Below are 16,048 nucleotides of genomic sequence, written 5' to 3'. Positions count from 1 at the left end.
CATTTTCATCACCCTTAAGCTGTGTTTACATTAGCAAACAGTGCTGTGCAACAGGAGCATGAAACAGCTGTTGCTGAGATGCTGCCAGCACAGCATCTCTAAATGTGTTGGGGGTTTGCTGCCAGCCAGCTCCAGGGTGGTCCTGCAGCCTGAGTGCCTCACAGACAGCAGGATACCCTGCCCACAGGAGCTCCCTGGTCCATTTTGTCCCAAGGGAACTCCAGGGTGAGAGCTCTGTAATGTGAAACAGATGACAGGGATTGTGGGTGTGGCAGCAAACACAGCATTTTCCTCAAAAGCAGCCTCTGACTGGCACTGGAATGCTTCCTGCAGCAGAAGCACTCAGGGCACTGTAAAGGGCTCACACTAGGACAGCACAGTGCAACACCCACCCACACAACCCAAATGACCCAGTGACAACCAGGGGGATCTAAGAGAGCCTTTTCAGTAAGGGCTGTGAGAGCTTGTCAAGACAGAACCCAAGAACATGTTTTTCCTTGTGCTTGGGAGGTTCTGCAATTTGCCAAGAGGAGAAATCAAAACATTTGGTTTGGTATTTTGGAATTATACCATAGTATTCAAACAGCACACTTGGAGTTATCCAGGCTGCTTCAGAGGAAACTTGCAGTGATTTTCAACAGGTTCCTAAAAAAGAAGGAAGACATGGAGGGGCTGAGGTGTGTCCAGAGAAGGGAATAGAGCTGGGGAAGGGTCTGGGGCACAAGTCTGATGTGAACCAGCTGAGGGAGCTGGGGTTGTTTAACCAGAAGGCAGCTCAGGGGACACTATCACTCTCTACAGCTACCTTAAAGGAGGGTGTAGTGAGGTTCTCTTTTCCCAGGGAACAAGACAGAAAGAGAGGAAATAGTCTCAAGTTGTGCCAGGGGAGGCTTAGACTAGATATCATGAAGAATTTCCTCACTGCACGGGTGGTCAGGCATTGGAACAGGCTGCTCAGTGAAGTGATGGAATTGCCAGCCCTGGAAGTATCCAACAAGGAGTGGATGTGGCACCTGCAAGTTTTACTCAATCCCACAGTTCTTACAGAAAAGGAGGTGCTGCTACCTCTCCTGGTCGAAGATCCCCAAATTATTCACTCATTCCTTACCTGAAAGCTGCTCCTGTCCATTATTGGGGCAATAGACTTCAGTAGCTGAGGAGGAAGAAAGCTCAGATATTGAAGACGAGCCCGTTTCATTAAATCACAGTCAAGTTATTAAAAATCACCATTTCCTTTCAATAGTCTTAAGTGGGAAAATGCTGGCAAGGCACCCAAACCTCATCTAGATGAGCAGCTCAGCTTTTATTGGTTATAAAGAGTGATTTATGGCAGCATGTACAACATGATGTTATTTTCCTTGCAATTTATGCTCTCAGAGGGCAGAGAAGAGGTGGCTGTGCAGGAATTACACATCCCCTGCTCCTTCCAGCAGATGCCTCTCTGCACAAACACCACTCTCACAAAAATCTCTGCTTTGTTCTAACCCATGTCTCTAAAGAATTTCTGTAAGGGCAACTACTACTGGCAACAAGCCCAATAAATGTTGTATTTTTGTCATTTCTTTAAGTTTATCCCAGAAATATAAGAGGTTTCTTAGTTTTCATTCTGCTGAGGGATTCCTTTCAAGCTTTCCTTTAGATGAAGGCGAGGGGGAACCTGGCAATTTCAGGGCATTTTGTTGCCAGCAAGGAGTGGGATAAAGCAGCGTGTTGTGCACAGTCTCCTCGGGACTGCAGCTCCAGGCAAGTGATGAATCTGCCACCAGATGTCACCCAGAGGCCACTCCTGTCCCCTGCTGAGAATCCAGCAAGCCCCTGGATTTCCTGCAGGCAGCAGGGATGGTCACAGCACTGTCATCACTCCTGCAGTTACACTCACATTTAACTTCGGATTTCTACTTTGTGCTCTTAAAAAAAGCAAAGAAACTTTCAAGCTGCAGTACATCTTCAAAATGCTTCAAAATACTTCAAAAGCTGAAGTACACTGCAAGAGTTAAAAGCAAAATGCTGTGGTTGTTGATATCTTTACTGGAGGCCTGTATTTCTCCTTTTACAGAATTTTATCACCCTGCAGAGCTTACCCTTATGCAACTCTTAGGGGAAAAAGAACAAGCTACTGAGACAGATAACAGATTGGAAGAAAACAGCAAACAAGAAACATCTTGTGACAAGGGAACATAACATATTTCCAGCCATAATAAAGGCAATTATAACAGTAAAGAACCAGCAGAATAAAAAATTATAGTCTAAACAGATGAAGACTATTAGACACCTTTCATAAACTCCTGAACGCACTTAAAACCTTCACTTCTTGGGGAGCATCCAAAGGAAGCACAGAGCGATATCATTTCCACTGCTTAATGTTCAGAAAGTTCCACACGTTTTGCTATAGATCAGAATTTTACTTTTTACCAGATTATTTACCAGAGAAAATCTAGAGAGCACAAATTTAGCATTGCAGCTTCAGTGGTAGTGATAGACATAAGAAACTGTTATTGAAAATATTTGTCGTGATAAGAAACAGAGGAAAATGGATGAAAAAAGGAAGTAAAATTTCTTGAAAACTGTTATCAATCTCCTAAATACAACTAAAATGTCCAGTGCTTCCAACGGTAAATCAACAATTAATTCCTTCAGCTCTGAACAGCAGCATCTAAAAAGAGGGATGAAATCACTCCTGTAAATATTTCAGCTTTTTGAAACTTGTCCAGCTCCATTTAAACAAGTCCAGAAACAATTTCAGCTCCATTTAAACAAGTCCTAACTTTTCCCTTAAAGTCAAGGTTAAGCTAAAAGTACTTTCTCACATTTGCCACACAGTCAATGTTTTTCTACTCTGAAAACATTCTGTGTCAATGATCTGAAAATTGAATTTGGAACTCGAAGTAAGGATATTTATTTTAAACAACAGAAAAATTAGAAGCCACAACTCAGCTGTTTATTGAGAAAGAACATCCCAACACATCTGAACTTTTGCTTAGAAATTATTTTAAGGAGAAAGCAAGATTCCAACTGTTCACAAAGATCAATTCTGTGCATACCTGAACCTTTTTGTTTCCTCTCACCTGGCCATAGTTCAGCAACACAAACCTGGGAACAGCTCTTCTGGTTCTGCTAAGTTAGGGGGAATGTTTATGTTTTCAGAACCTTAAATAGTGAAGACAGAAAATTAAAACAAAATTCCCAAACAATCAAACAAGATGCAGAAAAAGAAGTTTTCACCTCACTTCACCTCTAGTCCCCTATAAATAGATACAGTAAAAAAAAAAAAAAGTTTTACAGTGGCAATAATTTCAATAATTTTCTATTATTACGTAGTAATTGGATACTTTTCTTAGCATGACCTATCACTGTAACCACCCAGTGGTAACAAATGGACTTTCTGTACCTGTAACAAAGCAGCTCAGAGTAAACAAAATACTTATTTTGAGAAAATATACAAAAATCACAACTATTATATTAAGAACTCTGTTGTAATTATATAAAAAATAACTATCAGAGCATTTGGTTCATACAGTGTTGCTGCAAGTTCTGAAATCAAGTTCTTGATCCAAGACAGCCAGTGCCAGAAATGGGCACCCATCTCAAGCCTGTCTGTCTGGGGACACAGAACAATTTGTGTGCATTCATGACAAAACTGGAGCCATAAGGTAAAAGGGCAGGAAGCAATTAATGGAAAGAGGCTAAAAAAAAGACTTCAACAATGCCAAGTTCCCTGCACTGTCCCATTACAGCACATTCAGAACACCCACAGCAGCTGCCTCCATTCAGTGTTTTGTTTTGGGTTTTCTATTGGTTTTCCTAGGACTCAGATGTCCAGTTACACACTTAGCCCTCCCAAATTTCCAAAGCCAGATGCAATGACTTCCTGCTATCGCTCAGGTGAGAGTTTCAACTGGTGTTCTGAAGAGAATTTGCAGTTTGTGAACCCCTCATTACACAAGGCTGCCAATCCATATTTAAATGCAACCATGAATAACCAAACTCCACTCTAATTACAGTGCAGAACCTGAAGGAATGCCCATGAAATATTTGTTAGCTCTTGGAAAGTGCCCACAAGCATCACTTGTGTTAATACCCTGTATCTCAGCCTGCCACTCAGCACATCTTACTCAGAGAAGAGAAACTGCATGGCAGCAACAACCCAGCCCTGCACCCAGCTGTGACAAAATGCTCAGAATTTCTGAGGTTCAAACACAGTCAGCTCATTCCCATCATAGAACTCTCTCAGTTGGTTTGACTCATATTTTATGGAAGGTTTTTCCATTTGCATCCCAGGCTCCAGAGCGTTCTGCCCTACTATTTTAAGGTTCACCACTTTTATTTTCCAGGTGTTATTCCTCATGGGGCAGCTGATGAGCCCAAAGATTTGCTCAAAGACACCCAAACAAGTGTTGTCTCTGTGCACTGTGCCAGCCACTGCCACCAGCACCAATCCATGAGGGGACATGGCACATTTCAGGCCACTGGAATGCAAATTTGGGTTGAAGAGAAGACATTCTTCTTTCACCAAGGACAGCAGGCGCAGGCTCACCATGTCTGCACCCACATATTGTTCCACGTTTTTTTCCAAAGTGTTGTAACAGAACTTCAGTTTGGCATCCTCCCAAAAATGCTGTGGTCCCCATGTTGCTTCAGATTTTACTCCCAAAGGGTGCTGAGAGTTCAGGAGTTCAAAGTACCACTGGCAGAATTCTCCTCCTAGACCATGAATGTCATCTTGTGGTGACTTCTGTCCATTTCCATGACTCTGCAGTCAAGCAAATTTTTTTCTTAGAACTGTTCAGCAAGATTATCACTTAGAAAAATATCAAATCATGCACATGCTTATATTAAACCTTTTAAGTGTTCTGAGCCAGAGTGCCTGAAGAGAAACACCAAAGTAAAATCTCACTTGTTTTTACTAACATGATTATCTAGTGTAGAGAACCAGGACAGGTTCTTTGAATTACACCTAGAAAGAACTTCAGAGTCTTGGGCTCTTTACAAACAAAGAGGAAAATCCTGGTTCTACTGAAAAAGGGCAGGGAAGGATGTAAAGTGACATTTTTTGGAACTAAATGTACAGTTACTTTATAGGACTTCTCAGTATTAATGACTTGACAGCAAGATTTTTTTAGAAGTAAATAAAGTATCAAATTTTCTAACACCAAAGTCTAGTAAGTATTAGATTGTGTTATAAGCATTAAGCAATTAAGCATTAAAAGTCTGGAGAATTCTGTATAGAAATGCTGTATTTGCTTCACCACAAGTTGAAATAATTTCCAATTCTGTTACATAGGTTCAAGTTTCCCATTTCTTCAAAGTGGTGAAGAAAGAAGGGACAAGAATTAAGAGAAAACAAGTGCAAAGAATGTGATAAATAAATCGACTTTCTTTTAAATTTATGAATATGTTTGAAGTACTTCATTGATGTACCATCAACCAAAGATTTTTTTTAAAGAGAAACATTTCTTTTTTCTCTAATTATGCACACAGAAAATTGCTTTGAAAACAATTCTCAGCTAAATGCTAACTGTCATCAGCTAATCCCTGAGTGAAAGCTCAGTGCAACAGGTTCTCAACAGGGACAGAGCTCTCACAGCCCAGGAGGTGGGGCTGCTGCCCACGAGGGCTCTGAACTACAGCAGAGAGGCCAATTAGAACCACAAATAAACCCCTCCAAGTTCATTACACCACTAGGATTTGCTGAATGGCAAAGATTTTAACTTCAAAACCTATTATTGCCAAAAGACAAAGTGTTACAAATTCCTGGACAAATTTTGTTCAGCTGTTTCTGGCTCACACAGAATTCATTGCTGCAGCTCAAGAGAACAGCTCTTACTCAGCTCAGTGTGTGTTACTTTTCCTTCTGATCAGCCTGGGACATCTGCATGGAATTTTTTTAGATCTCAATGAGGAAACAATCATGTAAAATATAGGGATAAGGAATGTGTCCTCTCTTCCCATCAGTGTTCTGTTGCAGGTTTACCAGATCTTGGGGGCAGGCATTCCTTACTACAGCTCTGAACAGAGCCCACCAAAATTATAAATTCAATTGTTTGGAAAAAAGGGAAAGCAAATGGCACTGAACTGTCACTGCTGGAAACTGCACATTTTATCAATATATAAACTCACTAAAATCACGAGGGCCTCTGCAGAATTTCTGTGCCATTCATACTGTTTTCAGTTGTCCCTGAACCCACAAAACTATGTGGGAATATCTTCTATTTTAGCCTATAGGACAATCTAAAACTTCAAAGCATGGAGAAGACCCTGCACATTAGAGCTCAAACACTGTGGCAAACAGAGCAGACACCTTCATATGTTGTAATTTAAAAACTAACCAAACTAAACCGACTAAGAGTTAAAAAGGTTTGGGACCTTCCTACAGGTGCACACCTGCACTGCTCATCCTGTGGAGGCAGCGCTGAGCAGCCTGAGGATTTCCAGCAGCACTCACTCACCGGTGCAGGAGGTTTTCTGTGCCCTGCCTCCGGGGCGTGGGGCGTGAGCTGCCCGCTCCAGAGCTGTCTCACCCGCTCGATCAGCACGTGCTTCTCCGAGGAAGGAGGCACTGCGATTCCCTGCGCCGCCAAGTACTTGAAGATGATTTCTCTGCAGACTTTCCTGCGCCTCAGAAGCTCCTCCACGTTTTGGCTGTACACCAGAATGGCATGAATGGCCTCTGCAAAGAAAGAAATTGACGTTAGAGTTATCTTCTTTCACAATAAAATCCCAAACTCCTGACCTCCAAACACAGCAAGACAAGGTGGCAGGACATGAAGAGACTGCAAGTTTGTAAACGGAAATCTGGCCTCATCATATCAGACAGAGAATACACCCAAAAGCTTGCAAATATGCTTCTTGGGCAAGAATTCCAGTGAAGTGTTTCAGCAATGCACAGTAGTCTGAGAAAGTGAGGTTCCACCTCCTTCCCCCTTCCTGAAGCCTGCTGGAAATGGAACTCAATCTATTTTATTTCCACACCAGTGTATGGAAATTACAACTCCCATGTTCATAAGAAAATGCATCCTAGCACAACAACAGTGCATTGAACGGCAGCAATAAACAAAATGCAGCTACAAGGCTCTGCGGCAGACCGAGGAAACATGACAAACTTAAATTCTCTTTTAAAGCACTTGTAGCACACAGTTCCCACCTGAACGGAGGCTAGCACTTAACACAGGACCTATAAAAACCCTAAATCTAACCAGAAAGAAAGTGCTAAAATAAAACACAAAAATCTTTCCATTTAACTTACAACCACTGCAAAAAGTAGGGGGAAAAAGTAAGGGGGAAAAAAAACACTACAGGCAAAGACCTTTTAAAGAAATGTGTTGGGCAAATCTTATAGGTTTTAGTTACATCACATGAAACATACTCAAGGCTTTGGGACGAACATATATATATATATATATATATATAGGGGTGTGTATATATATATACAGATGTATATACACACACATATATATATAGGTGTGTGTATATATATAGAGATGTATATACATATAAATATGCACATATATATACATACATATATATATATATATATACACACCTGAGGCAACTGGGCAAAAAACCTAATGGCCTCACACAAAAAATGAACTCTTATGAAACAAATCTCAACAAAGTGATGGAGGACGGGCACAACTGGAAGCATGCTGCCGAAAAAGGAAGTTCAATGCAGATTCAAATTTTACCCTTTCAAAACCTGAAAAAAAAATGTGACTGACACCAACAGGGAGAGACTCTTGATTTCAATACTTTTACCCACTGAGGGCACGGCCGTGCTGGCCGCTCACTGCCGGCTCTGAGAGCAGAGCTGCGTGCGGAGCTGAACCTTTGCTACCAGCCCGTCGCCACCGCACCCTCCTGGGCCCGGACACCCCAAACCCCCCGGAGCAGCGACCCCCGGAGCTGCTGGGCTGTGCGGAGAAGGCTCCGGCAGCGACCCCGAGCCCTGCGAGCCCCGGGCCCGGGGAAGCGAAGGCAGGGCCCGGCCCCGCTGGGCAGGCCCCGAGGGCTGCCCGCGCACCTTGGCGGCTCTCCGGGTGCACCAGGCGGTTGGTGACGGTGTCGGTGAGCGCCAGCAGCTCCTCGGTGTGCAGGAGCTCCAGCAGGGCCCGGCAGCCCGCCCGCTCCCGCTCGCTCAGCCCCGGGCCCGCCATGGCCGCGCCCGCTGCAGCGCCGAGCGCCGGCTGGAAAAGGCGGCCGGCACCGAGGTTCCGCACGGAGGAGCGGCACAGGGGGAGCGACGCGGCGGGGAGGCGGGATTAAATGTGCAGATTGTGTGTTGTACCTATGGAGGGTTCATAACTGAGGCTGTCCGAACCGCCCAGCCCGCCCTGAAGGCGTGCTGAGCTCTGGGGAGATGCTGGAGAGCAGCAGCGTGGAAAGGGATGGGAACCGGCCCTGGAGTCAGGGGTGACATCCCGGTCCTGGGGACATCGGGGACAGGCAGGGGATTGTCCTGGGGACATCAGGGACAGCTTGGACAGCCAGGAGATTGTCCTGCTCTGCTCTGGGGCGGCCTCACCTCCAGTCCTGGGGCAGCTCTGGGCACCACGCCATCAGAATGTTATAAAGCCATTAGAGAGTGTTGATGTGGAAGGGCCTTGAGAAGCTGTGTGAGGAGGGCTTGGTCTCTTCAGCTGGACAAGTGGAAGGCTCACTGCAGTCACAACGTCCTTGTGAGGGGAAGAGGAGGGACAGACACTGATCTCTCTCTGGTGACAGTGAGAGGACCCAAGGGAATGACCTGAAGTGGCAGGGAAGGTTTAGGCTGGATATTAGAAAAAGATATTCTTCTCCCCAGCACCAGACTGGCAGAGCTCAAGCAGCGTCTTGATGATGCTCTTAGCACAGGGTGTGACTCTTGGGGTCCTGTGCACAGCCAGGAGCTGGACTTGGTGGTCCTTGGGGTCCCATCCAGATCAGGATATTCTCAGATTCCTCACAGAGGATGTCATTCTGTGATTCCTACCACTGGGCACCTCATCTGGACCAAGCCAGTCATCCCTCGTGCCCAAGGCAAGAACTGCATGTTCCCAAGTGATGCATCTCCACAGGACTGGGAAATCCAACAGCAGCACCTGTTTAAGGAAACAAAGCCCTATAAGCTGAAGACACCTTTTTTTTTTTTTTTACTAAATGCAAGCTCTCAACCTTGTATTGCTCTTCCACTTGGCACTATTTTCTGTCAGGGCAGAGCAACCAGTGATGGATACTTCATAAGAAAGATAAAAGATTAACAAAAGAGGGAATAGAAGACAGCAGAAGCTTCCACTGAGCTAAGCATCAAAATCTACATGCCAAGAAAAGTAAAGGTGCAAAGAGTGCTTGACCTCTCTGTGGCAGAAAAAGCCAACTCTCCTCCACCCCATGCTTAAATATGGATGTGTAAAGAGACCACCTTTTTGTGCTAAAGCTGCCTGTGATTTCAAACCCAGGAACACCCAGATCCTGTAAAAACACGCAAAAGAACCACATTCAAATTACTGATGATGCTTTTGCACAAATTCATCATTACGGTGGGCTCTGTTCAGAGGTGCAGTAAGGAATGCCTGCCCTCAAGACCCAGTAAACCTGCAACAGAACACAAGAACAGAGGACACACTCCTTATCCCTGTATTTTAGATTATTGTTTCCTCTTTGAGATCTAAAAACATTCCATGCAGATGTCCCAGGCTGGTCAGAGGGAAAAGCAACACACACTGAGCTGAGTAAGAGCTGTTCTCTTGAGCTGCAGCAATGAATTCTGTGTGAGCCAGAAACAGCTGAACAAAATTTGCCCATGAATTTTAAGTTCAACATTCTGATAAAAACTCAGTCTGGAAGCATCTGGAAAGCTTTAACATAATAATGCTTATTGTCTGCTGTGCCAAACTTCCCCTCACATGCACAATGATTTAATATTCTTGATGAGTATCAATCCTGCAAACTACAAATTAGACAATGCATGTGATAAATATAAATTACCTTCATTTTGCTTACGTTTCAATAATCCTTTATTTGCAGCCTTCAAGGAGTAATACCTATCCAATTCTTCTGGAATTCAGGGGGAAAAACAAACAACCATCAACATGCCATTTTAAAAATTAGATTGTGTGCTGTGTTTTCAGTAAGAAATCAGAGGGTGGGAGGGGAAGGCAAGGAGAGGTTGCCTTGGAATAGCCACATTCCCATTAATCCTTAGACAGGAAAAGTGCACTGGCATCAGAGGTTGCAGAGACTTTTCAATATTCAGGACTGATGTCTCCCGACAGCCCCTTTCCTGTTCTAAACCAAGACCAGCCCTTTCAGCAGGATTGTTTATAATATATTTACATATTATCTTACTTTGTAAATATTTCCCCGTTGGAGGTGATGGGGGTGGAAAAGGGATAATCTCAGAAGTAGATTTCATTTTTTTCTTTCTCATAACTCAAAAATCCCTTTAGAGTTTTTATTCAAACTTGTAATTGACTTGAGCATTGAGCAGGAACTGGCATTCCCAAAGGGGAAGGAACAGGAAAATTTTTAGCCTATATAAACCAAAAGGTGAACAGAACTCTTGTAACAATAAATTGCTGTCGTAATTCAAGGAGTTACTACAAGGGCTTTTGTTGTATTTTCTGTCTCCTGTTCATCTGAGGAGGGGCAAAGTTTATATTTGGTGTTAATATATTTAACAATTAATTTATTAAATGGCTTATGTACACATTGCCATTTTGATAAATATTCTTGCTGGCAAAATGTACCTGAGGTCCCTTACCCTTACACTCACACTTACCTTCCTCAGGTAAGGACCTTGTCAAAATCATCCACAGCAGAAAACAAAGGTAAGTTTGAAGTCACACACACAAAAAAAAGTCACCATCCAAAATTTTCCAGAAGACAGTCAAAAATCTGCAGTCAAAAAAACCTAATAATTTACGGGGCTGTAAATAAATCTAAATTCTCCAGTAATTTCAGGGGGCAGTATTGAACTTTCTGAAGCAAAAGAAAAAAGCAGCTACACTGTCTTTCTGTCTGAACCCACCAACCAGAAGCAGAGGTCTCTTAAAACAGCTGCACCCCTTCTTGTCTGTGGCCCCAAATCTGGATTTTGAGCCCTAGGAATTAACTGCTGCCTCCATTTTGAAGCTTGGTCTGTCCAAATCCAAATACCCACACACCTGGAACATCAAGACCTGGCATCTTCACACAGGTGCCACTCAACCATCATGTACCAAACATAACACAGTAGCTCTGAACATCACAGCAGCATTTCCAGAGTGATTCTCCAAAAGACAAGATCAGTTTCTATCAACAACAAAGACAATGTTTTATTGAACAAATCTATGTACAGTACAAAAGGTCTTTAAAATGAAACACTACTGTAGATTTATTGCAGTTTGATGGCTCAGTTTTAATTTGTACTCTTATATAAAATGCAAAGTAAAATAATTTAACATTCAACAAGGAAGCACAAATTTCCTTTCTTGCTGAACCTGTAACAGCTTTTACAAATTAAGAGTCCCAAAATGCATACACTGCATTTAATCAGAAAGGTGTTATACAGTACCAAATAAATTAAGAAAATAGTAACACTACCACCCCCTTTGGGTCTTTTGTCCATAGCACTGGTGTTAAACAATAAAAGAAATGAGTACAGCTGAACCTTCCATGTGATATTAAAATCACAAAGTTTAATGTTATAAATTATCCAAACTATACAATTCATATAATTTTTATGAATATGGCTAAATAACCAAAGTACCAGTGACCTTGTCCCACAGATATGACCACTTGAAACCTACTTTCAGTATTCTTTTTTTTTTTTTTGTGAAAGGTGCCTACACCGAGCTGCAGCTTTTTGAAATTAGAAATTCCATGACCTCTACAGTGAAACATGATGAGGTTAGAGGAGACATTCTTAAAAGGAAAGTCCAAATCCAACTGGAGGAATGTTATTAAATACAATTATGAGCATTGAATTGCACCAACTTTGATCCAACAAGGCTCCTAAGCTCATGGATAACTTCAGGCAGCTTTAAGGAAGGCTGGAGGCTTATATTACACATGTACTTCAGGATTTATTGAATCAAAGTGATACATCTTCAAGGGCTTCCAATTCTATCACACAATGCTTAATGTCTGGGGAAAAAAAAAAAGAAAACAAACGAAAAATCTCCAACTTTTAAGACTTGTAAACTATTTTCAGCCTTACAAGTTGCAGGCTTTGTATGGGGTATTACTCAAAATAATAAAGAATCCTTAAAAAGCACGGAGAATTATTCCACACGTGATTAGAATTATTCCACACATGATCCAAGTATCTTTTTACCTGTGATTAAAGTTGCTTAATACTGCAACTATCTGAGAATACCAACAGGTATCAGAGAGTAGCTTAAAGAAAATGCAATGTCTTATGAAGTAAAAATAATTATTTTAAAATGTTACCACCCACTTGCTACTTTAAGTCAATTTAACAGATTCCTGATAATTGTTAGGTGATGCTCATCTTCACCTATGTAAGAATTCATTTTTCCTATTCTCCAGAGTGTACACACTGAATACATGAGAGAAACAAATGGTGGTGTCCCAGAAAAGCATCTTGGAACAAAAATTATTTTAATGCAGGTACAAAAAATTATGGTCACAGTTTATGCATGTACACAGATGCATTTATCTACACACTTAAACCAAAGATAATACAAGTCTCAATCATGATTTTAAAGCATCTTCAAACATATGGAGCTCCAGGGAAAAGGAAAAAAAGCACCAAAGATTAAAAGGTACATTAAAAAGATTTTACACAATCATCTTTGTTGTATCTTTGTTTACTCACTTTTTAGATTTTCAGAACTGTAATACTTTAAAATTAACCTTTTCTCTACTTTTCCCAAATATATTTAAGCAATCTCGAGCAAAGAAGGGAGAGCCTTGGAACATTCAACGCAGTACCCGGGTCCTTAAAAATTAGTTGGTATCTTAAAGTAAAAAATGTGAAAGTGCATTTGTCTGATAAGGACCCCATTAACTTTATGTTTAAAACTTTTTAATGTATTTATACATGTAAATATATATATTGTGTGTATATATGTATATATAATGAATGATGCATTTAAATCAGGTTTTTTGCAACTGCAAAAAAAATTCTTTGGTGCCTTGAACATGATACAAATCTCTGGAAGTGGGCCATAACTGGGATTCATGTAATGCACACATACCTGTGATCATAATTTTATAACCTTTTATGTTAATCCAACTCAAAGTTAAGGCAAAACTCTTCTAGAACTCAAGAGCATGATTTTGAATTTGCATTCTTTTTCCTTGCAGGAAGGGGAAAGAAAGCAGAATTAATGCAAATGTCTGTTTAGTTCTACAGAGGATTATTAGCAGAGGCATTACTGAACTACTGAGTTTGTTCCAGAACTACTTCACAGCCAGTCCTACAGAGAAACCCTTGGGTTTCCAAGAGTGAGCCACTGCTACAATGAACGGGGGTTTTATGCACCCCCTGATTTTTTACTCATTAACTTTCACCCACCTGTTGATTTAAGCCCTGCACACACTGTGACAAACTCTTCGGGGACAGCTGAGCAGGAACAGTTGCTCTGGGCTGTCCTGCATTTCTGGAATAACTGAACATCAGTCTTCACCCCTGTGCCTCCCCTGCCTGCAATCCCACTACGATTTCCATAGAACGGGATCCCAAATTAAAAAAAATATGATGTGGCAAGACAGTGTGAGACGAATTAGAGGATAAATTTGCACAGTAATTGGACAATGTGCATGTTTGCCACACCTCTGCCTTAGGGTAGGAAGACCAAAAATTACAATGGCATCTTTTTGGTTTCAAAATCTTCTGTATTTCATTTTTCCATACAGAATTGAAGAACAACTATTTCCTGTCTTCACATTGTGATTGTTTCTGTGAACAGTGAATTGTGAATAAAGTGCTTAACATTTCAGTAACTCCTTCACCTGCCTCTGGGAAAAGCTCTCCTTTCAAGGGATGCTATGAAATAGGATTGCAGTGTGTCTTGAGGATTGAGAGAATCTCTGTTTTCTCCCTTCTAGACAGTGAATAATTGTGACAGTACTGAGTTGTGGCCCACCACCATTAAGCAACATAACAGATGTGAAACAGGTTCTTCCTGACCCTTTTGTTCACCCCAACCTGATGTGCTCTGCTTCTGTTTGCCTTCTCAAGCTCTTGTCTGTCCTACCAACAGCTGAGGGACCTCTGTGCTTGCAGAATATTAGTTTAACTCTGCAAGCTTAGCCCTCCCAACATTCCAGACTTGCTTCCATCAGCTGCTGTTAATATCCACACAATCTAGCACTTGTGTTGGTCTTCCCACACCTACAGCAGATGTTTTACAGGAGTCACTTTTACCTCAGCCTTGCAAAGGGCTTCTCTTGCACGCATCTGATTGCCACCGTGTGCAAGTCTCACAAAATAGCACATCAACTCTCTTTTCCCTGCTTGTTCTGTATTTCAAGTTTTTGGCTATTCCAGCATCCCATCTAGCTCAAGATTTCCTTCCACATTCCTCTTTGGATTCTGAGTAGAAGTTTACGAAACAAGCTCCATGCTTTTGAGCAGATAATGGACTCACATACTCAGACTTTTAAAAAAATAATTAAAAATGCATGGTTTCTTTATGCATTTATCCATAAGGTAAAAACATAACACCTCCTTGAATGATTCCTTCTCAGCTGTGTGGACAGGTACCCATTAACCACACAAACTACAGCAGCTTGCAGAACTGGCTGGTTGGATTTCCACAAGGCAATGAACACCTCTACTTCCTCCGCCTGTCCCCTCTATGCCTCACCATCCTTCAACCTTCATGCTAGAAAAGCTGTGCCATTAAGCTTCAATCATACATTTGGAATGAACATGGCTTTTTTGGATAACTGGTACTTTGGAGGTTTTGTAGCAACTTTTCTGAAGACCTGCAGAGCTCCTATTACTCCTTTGTGAGTTTTGTCTAGAAAATGTGCTTTGTCTTTATCAAGGTCATGTTTTTCTATAGGAATTTGAGACTGCTTCATGATTAAGGCCAACTGGGAAACAAACTGATGCTGCTTCATGTAGTGTTTCCTTACACCACTCCTCATCTGATACTTTTCCACAACATTGAATCAGGCACCTATAAAAGACAAAAGATCAGAATGTAAATCATTCCTTGCTCTAGAACACTGCATATGTTTTTTTACCACGTTAAGTTTCAAACATGCAAGGCAAGACAGATTGATTCAATTACCCCATTCTGTTTTATCAGAAGTCTTTTCCATTCGTTTGCCTACAAATTCTCACCACCTCTTTCTTATTCTGAACAGCATGTCCAATTTCAACTTCCAATTTAGCAGAGTACTGTGATTTAGTTAGTGTGTCTCATCTACTCCTGTTTGCAAAGGCCATTTTCTGATTGCTACTGACTGCCAGAGAAATCAGCATGGAAGGACTGCAGGACTTACTTTCATCATCTGAATCGAATCCAAAGAGCGTCTGACACTTCTTTTGTGCAAGGTGAGCCTCAAGTGCTTCTGAATTACAGTAGATGGTCAAGCAGTGGCCAAGAAGTCTAAAAGGCTTCATTTTCCGAAACTGATGTACCTTCCTTCCAATAAGCAGAACTCCTAATTCCACACTTCAAGCTGGGAGCCCTGTCATGAACATGGAACTCAGAGGAAAGAACCGTAACAACCCACGGCCAAGAAGTCTAAAAGGCTTCATTTTCCAAAACTGATGTACCTTCCTTCCAATGAGCAGAACTATTCCACACTTCAAGCTGGGGGCCCTGTCATGAACATGGAACTCAGAGGAGCAGTCAGAAATACTCTGCCCAACAGGCAGCAGATTAAAGGTAAAAAAGGTACAGGAAACTGAGAAATAATTAGGATGTCCTATATTTGGGTTTTAACAAATACAGCCAATGCTCCATAAGTAGGTGATTAGTAAAAAAATAAGACTATTCAGATGCAAATAGAATTATGTCACCACAAGCGCTTTAGAGTACATACCTCTTGAACAGCAACAAATTATTGCATTTAAATCTGACAAAATAATTTAGAATTCATTTAGAACACA

The 16,048-nt window shown here is 41.6% G+C and overlaps 1 protein-coding gene and 1 long non-coding RNA gene across 2 annotated transcripts; both read right to left on the bottom strand.

The window, feature by feature from the left end:
* Positions 1-2,916: 2,916 nt before the first annotated feature.
* On the bottom strand, positions 2,917-8,187 carry CUNH3orf38 (chromosome unknown C3orf38 homolog). The gene is made up of 3 exons (XM_039713284.1): positions 8,018-8,187; positions 6,447-6,667; positions 2,917-4,750 (listed from the first exon to the last, which is right to left on the bottom strand). Exons 1-3 carry the CDS (start codon positions 8,148-8,150, stop codon positions 4,175-4,177), a joined length of 930 nt encoding a protein of 309 aa, XP_039569218.1. The 5' UTR covers positions 8,151-8,187; the 3' UTR covers positions 2,917-4,174.
* A 3,071-nt stretch (positions 8,188-11,258) lies between these two features.
* Positions 11,259-15,536, bottom strand: LOC120504081. The gene is made up of 2 exons (XR_005627929.1): positions 15,436-15,536; positions 11,259-15,107 (listed from the first exon to the last, which is right to left on the bottom strand). It is a non-coding gene; the product is annotated as an uncharacterized LOC120504081 (long non-coding RNA).
* Positions 15,537-16,048: the final 512 nt, after the last annotated feature.

Source organism: Passer montanus, unplaced genomic scaffold, assembly GCF_014805655.1.
Source record: "Passer montanus isolate IOZ18808 unplaced genomic scaffold, ASM1480565v1 scaffold28, whole genome shotgun sequence".
Classification (NCBI taxonomy): domain Eukaryota; kingdom Metazoa; phylum Chordata; class Aves; order Passeriformes; family Passeridae; genus Passer; species Passer montanus.
This window is presented reverse-complemented; position numbering and strand designations above follow the sequence as displayed.

What these genes read in the sequence shown, in the direction of transcription:
- CUNH3orf38 (XM_039713284.1), bottom strand. Translation starts at nt 8,150, where the DNA reads ATGGCGGGCCCGGGGCTGAGCGAGCGGGAGCGGGCGGGCTGCCGGGCC. An exon ending in GCACCCGGAGAGCCGCCAAG is followed by an intron (nt 6,668 to 8,017) that starts GTGCGCGGGCAG and finishes CTTTCTTTGCAG; the next exon opens with AGGCCATTCATGCCATTCTG. An exon ending in ACAGAAAACCTCCTGCACCG is followed by an intron (nt 4,751 to 6,446) that starts GTGAGTGAGTGC and finishes GCTTGACTGCAG; the next exon opens with AGTCATGGAAATGGACAGAA.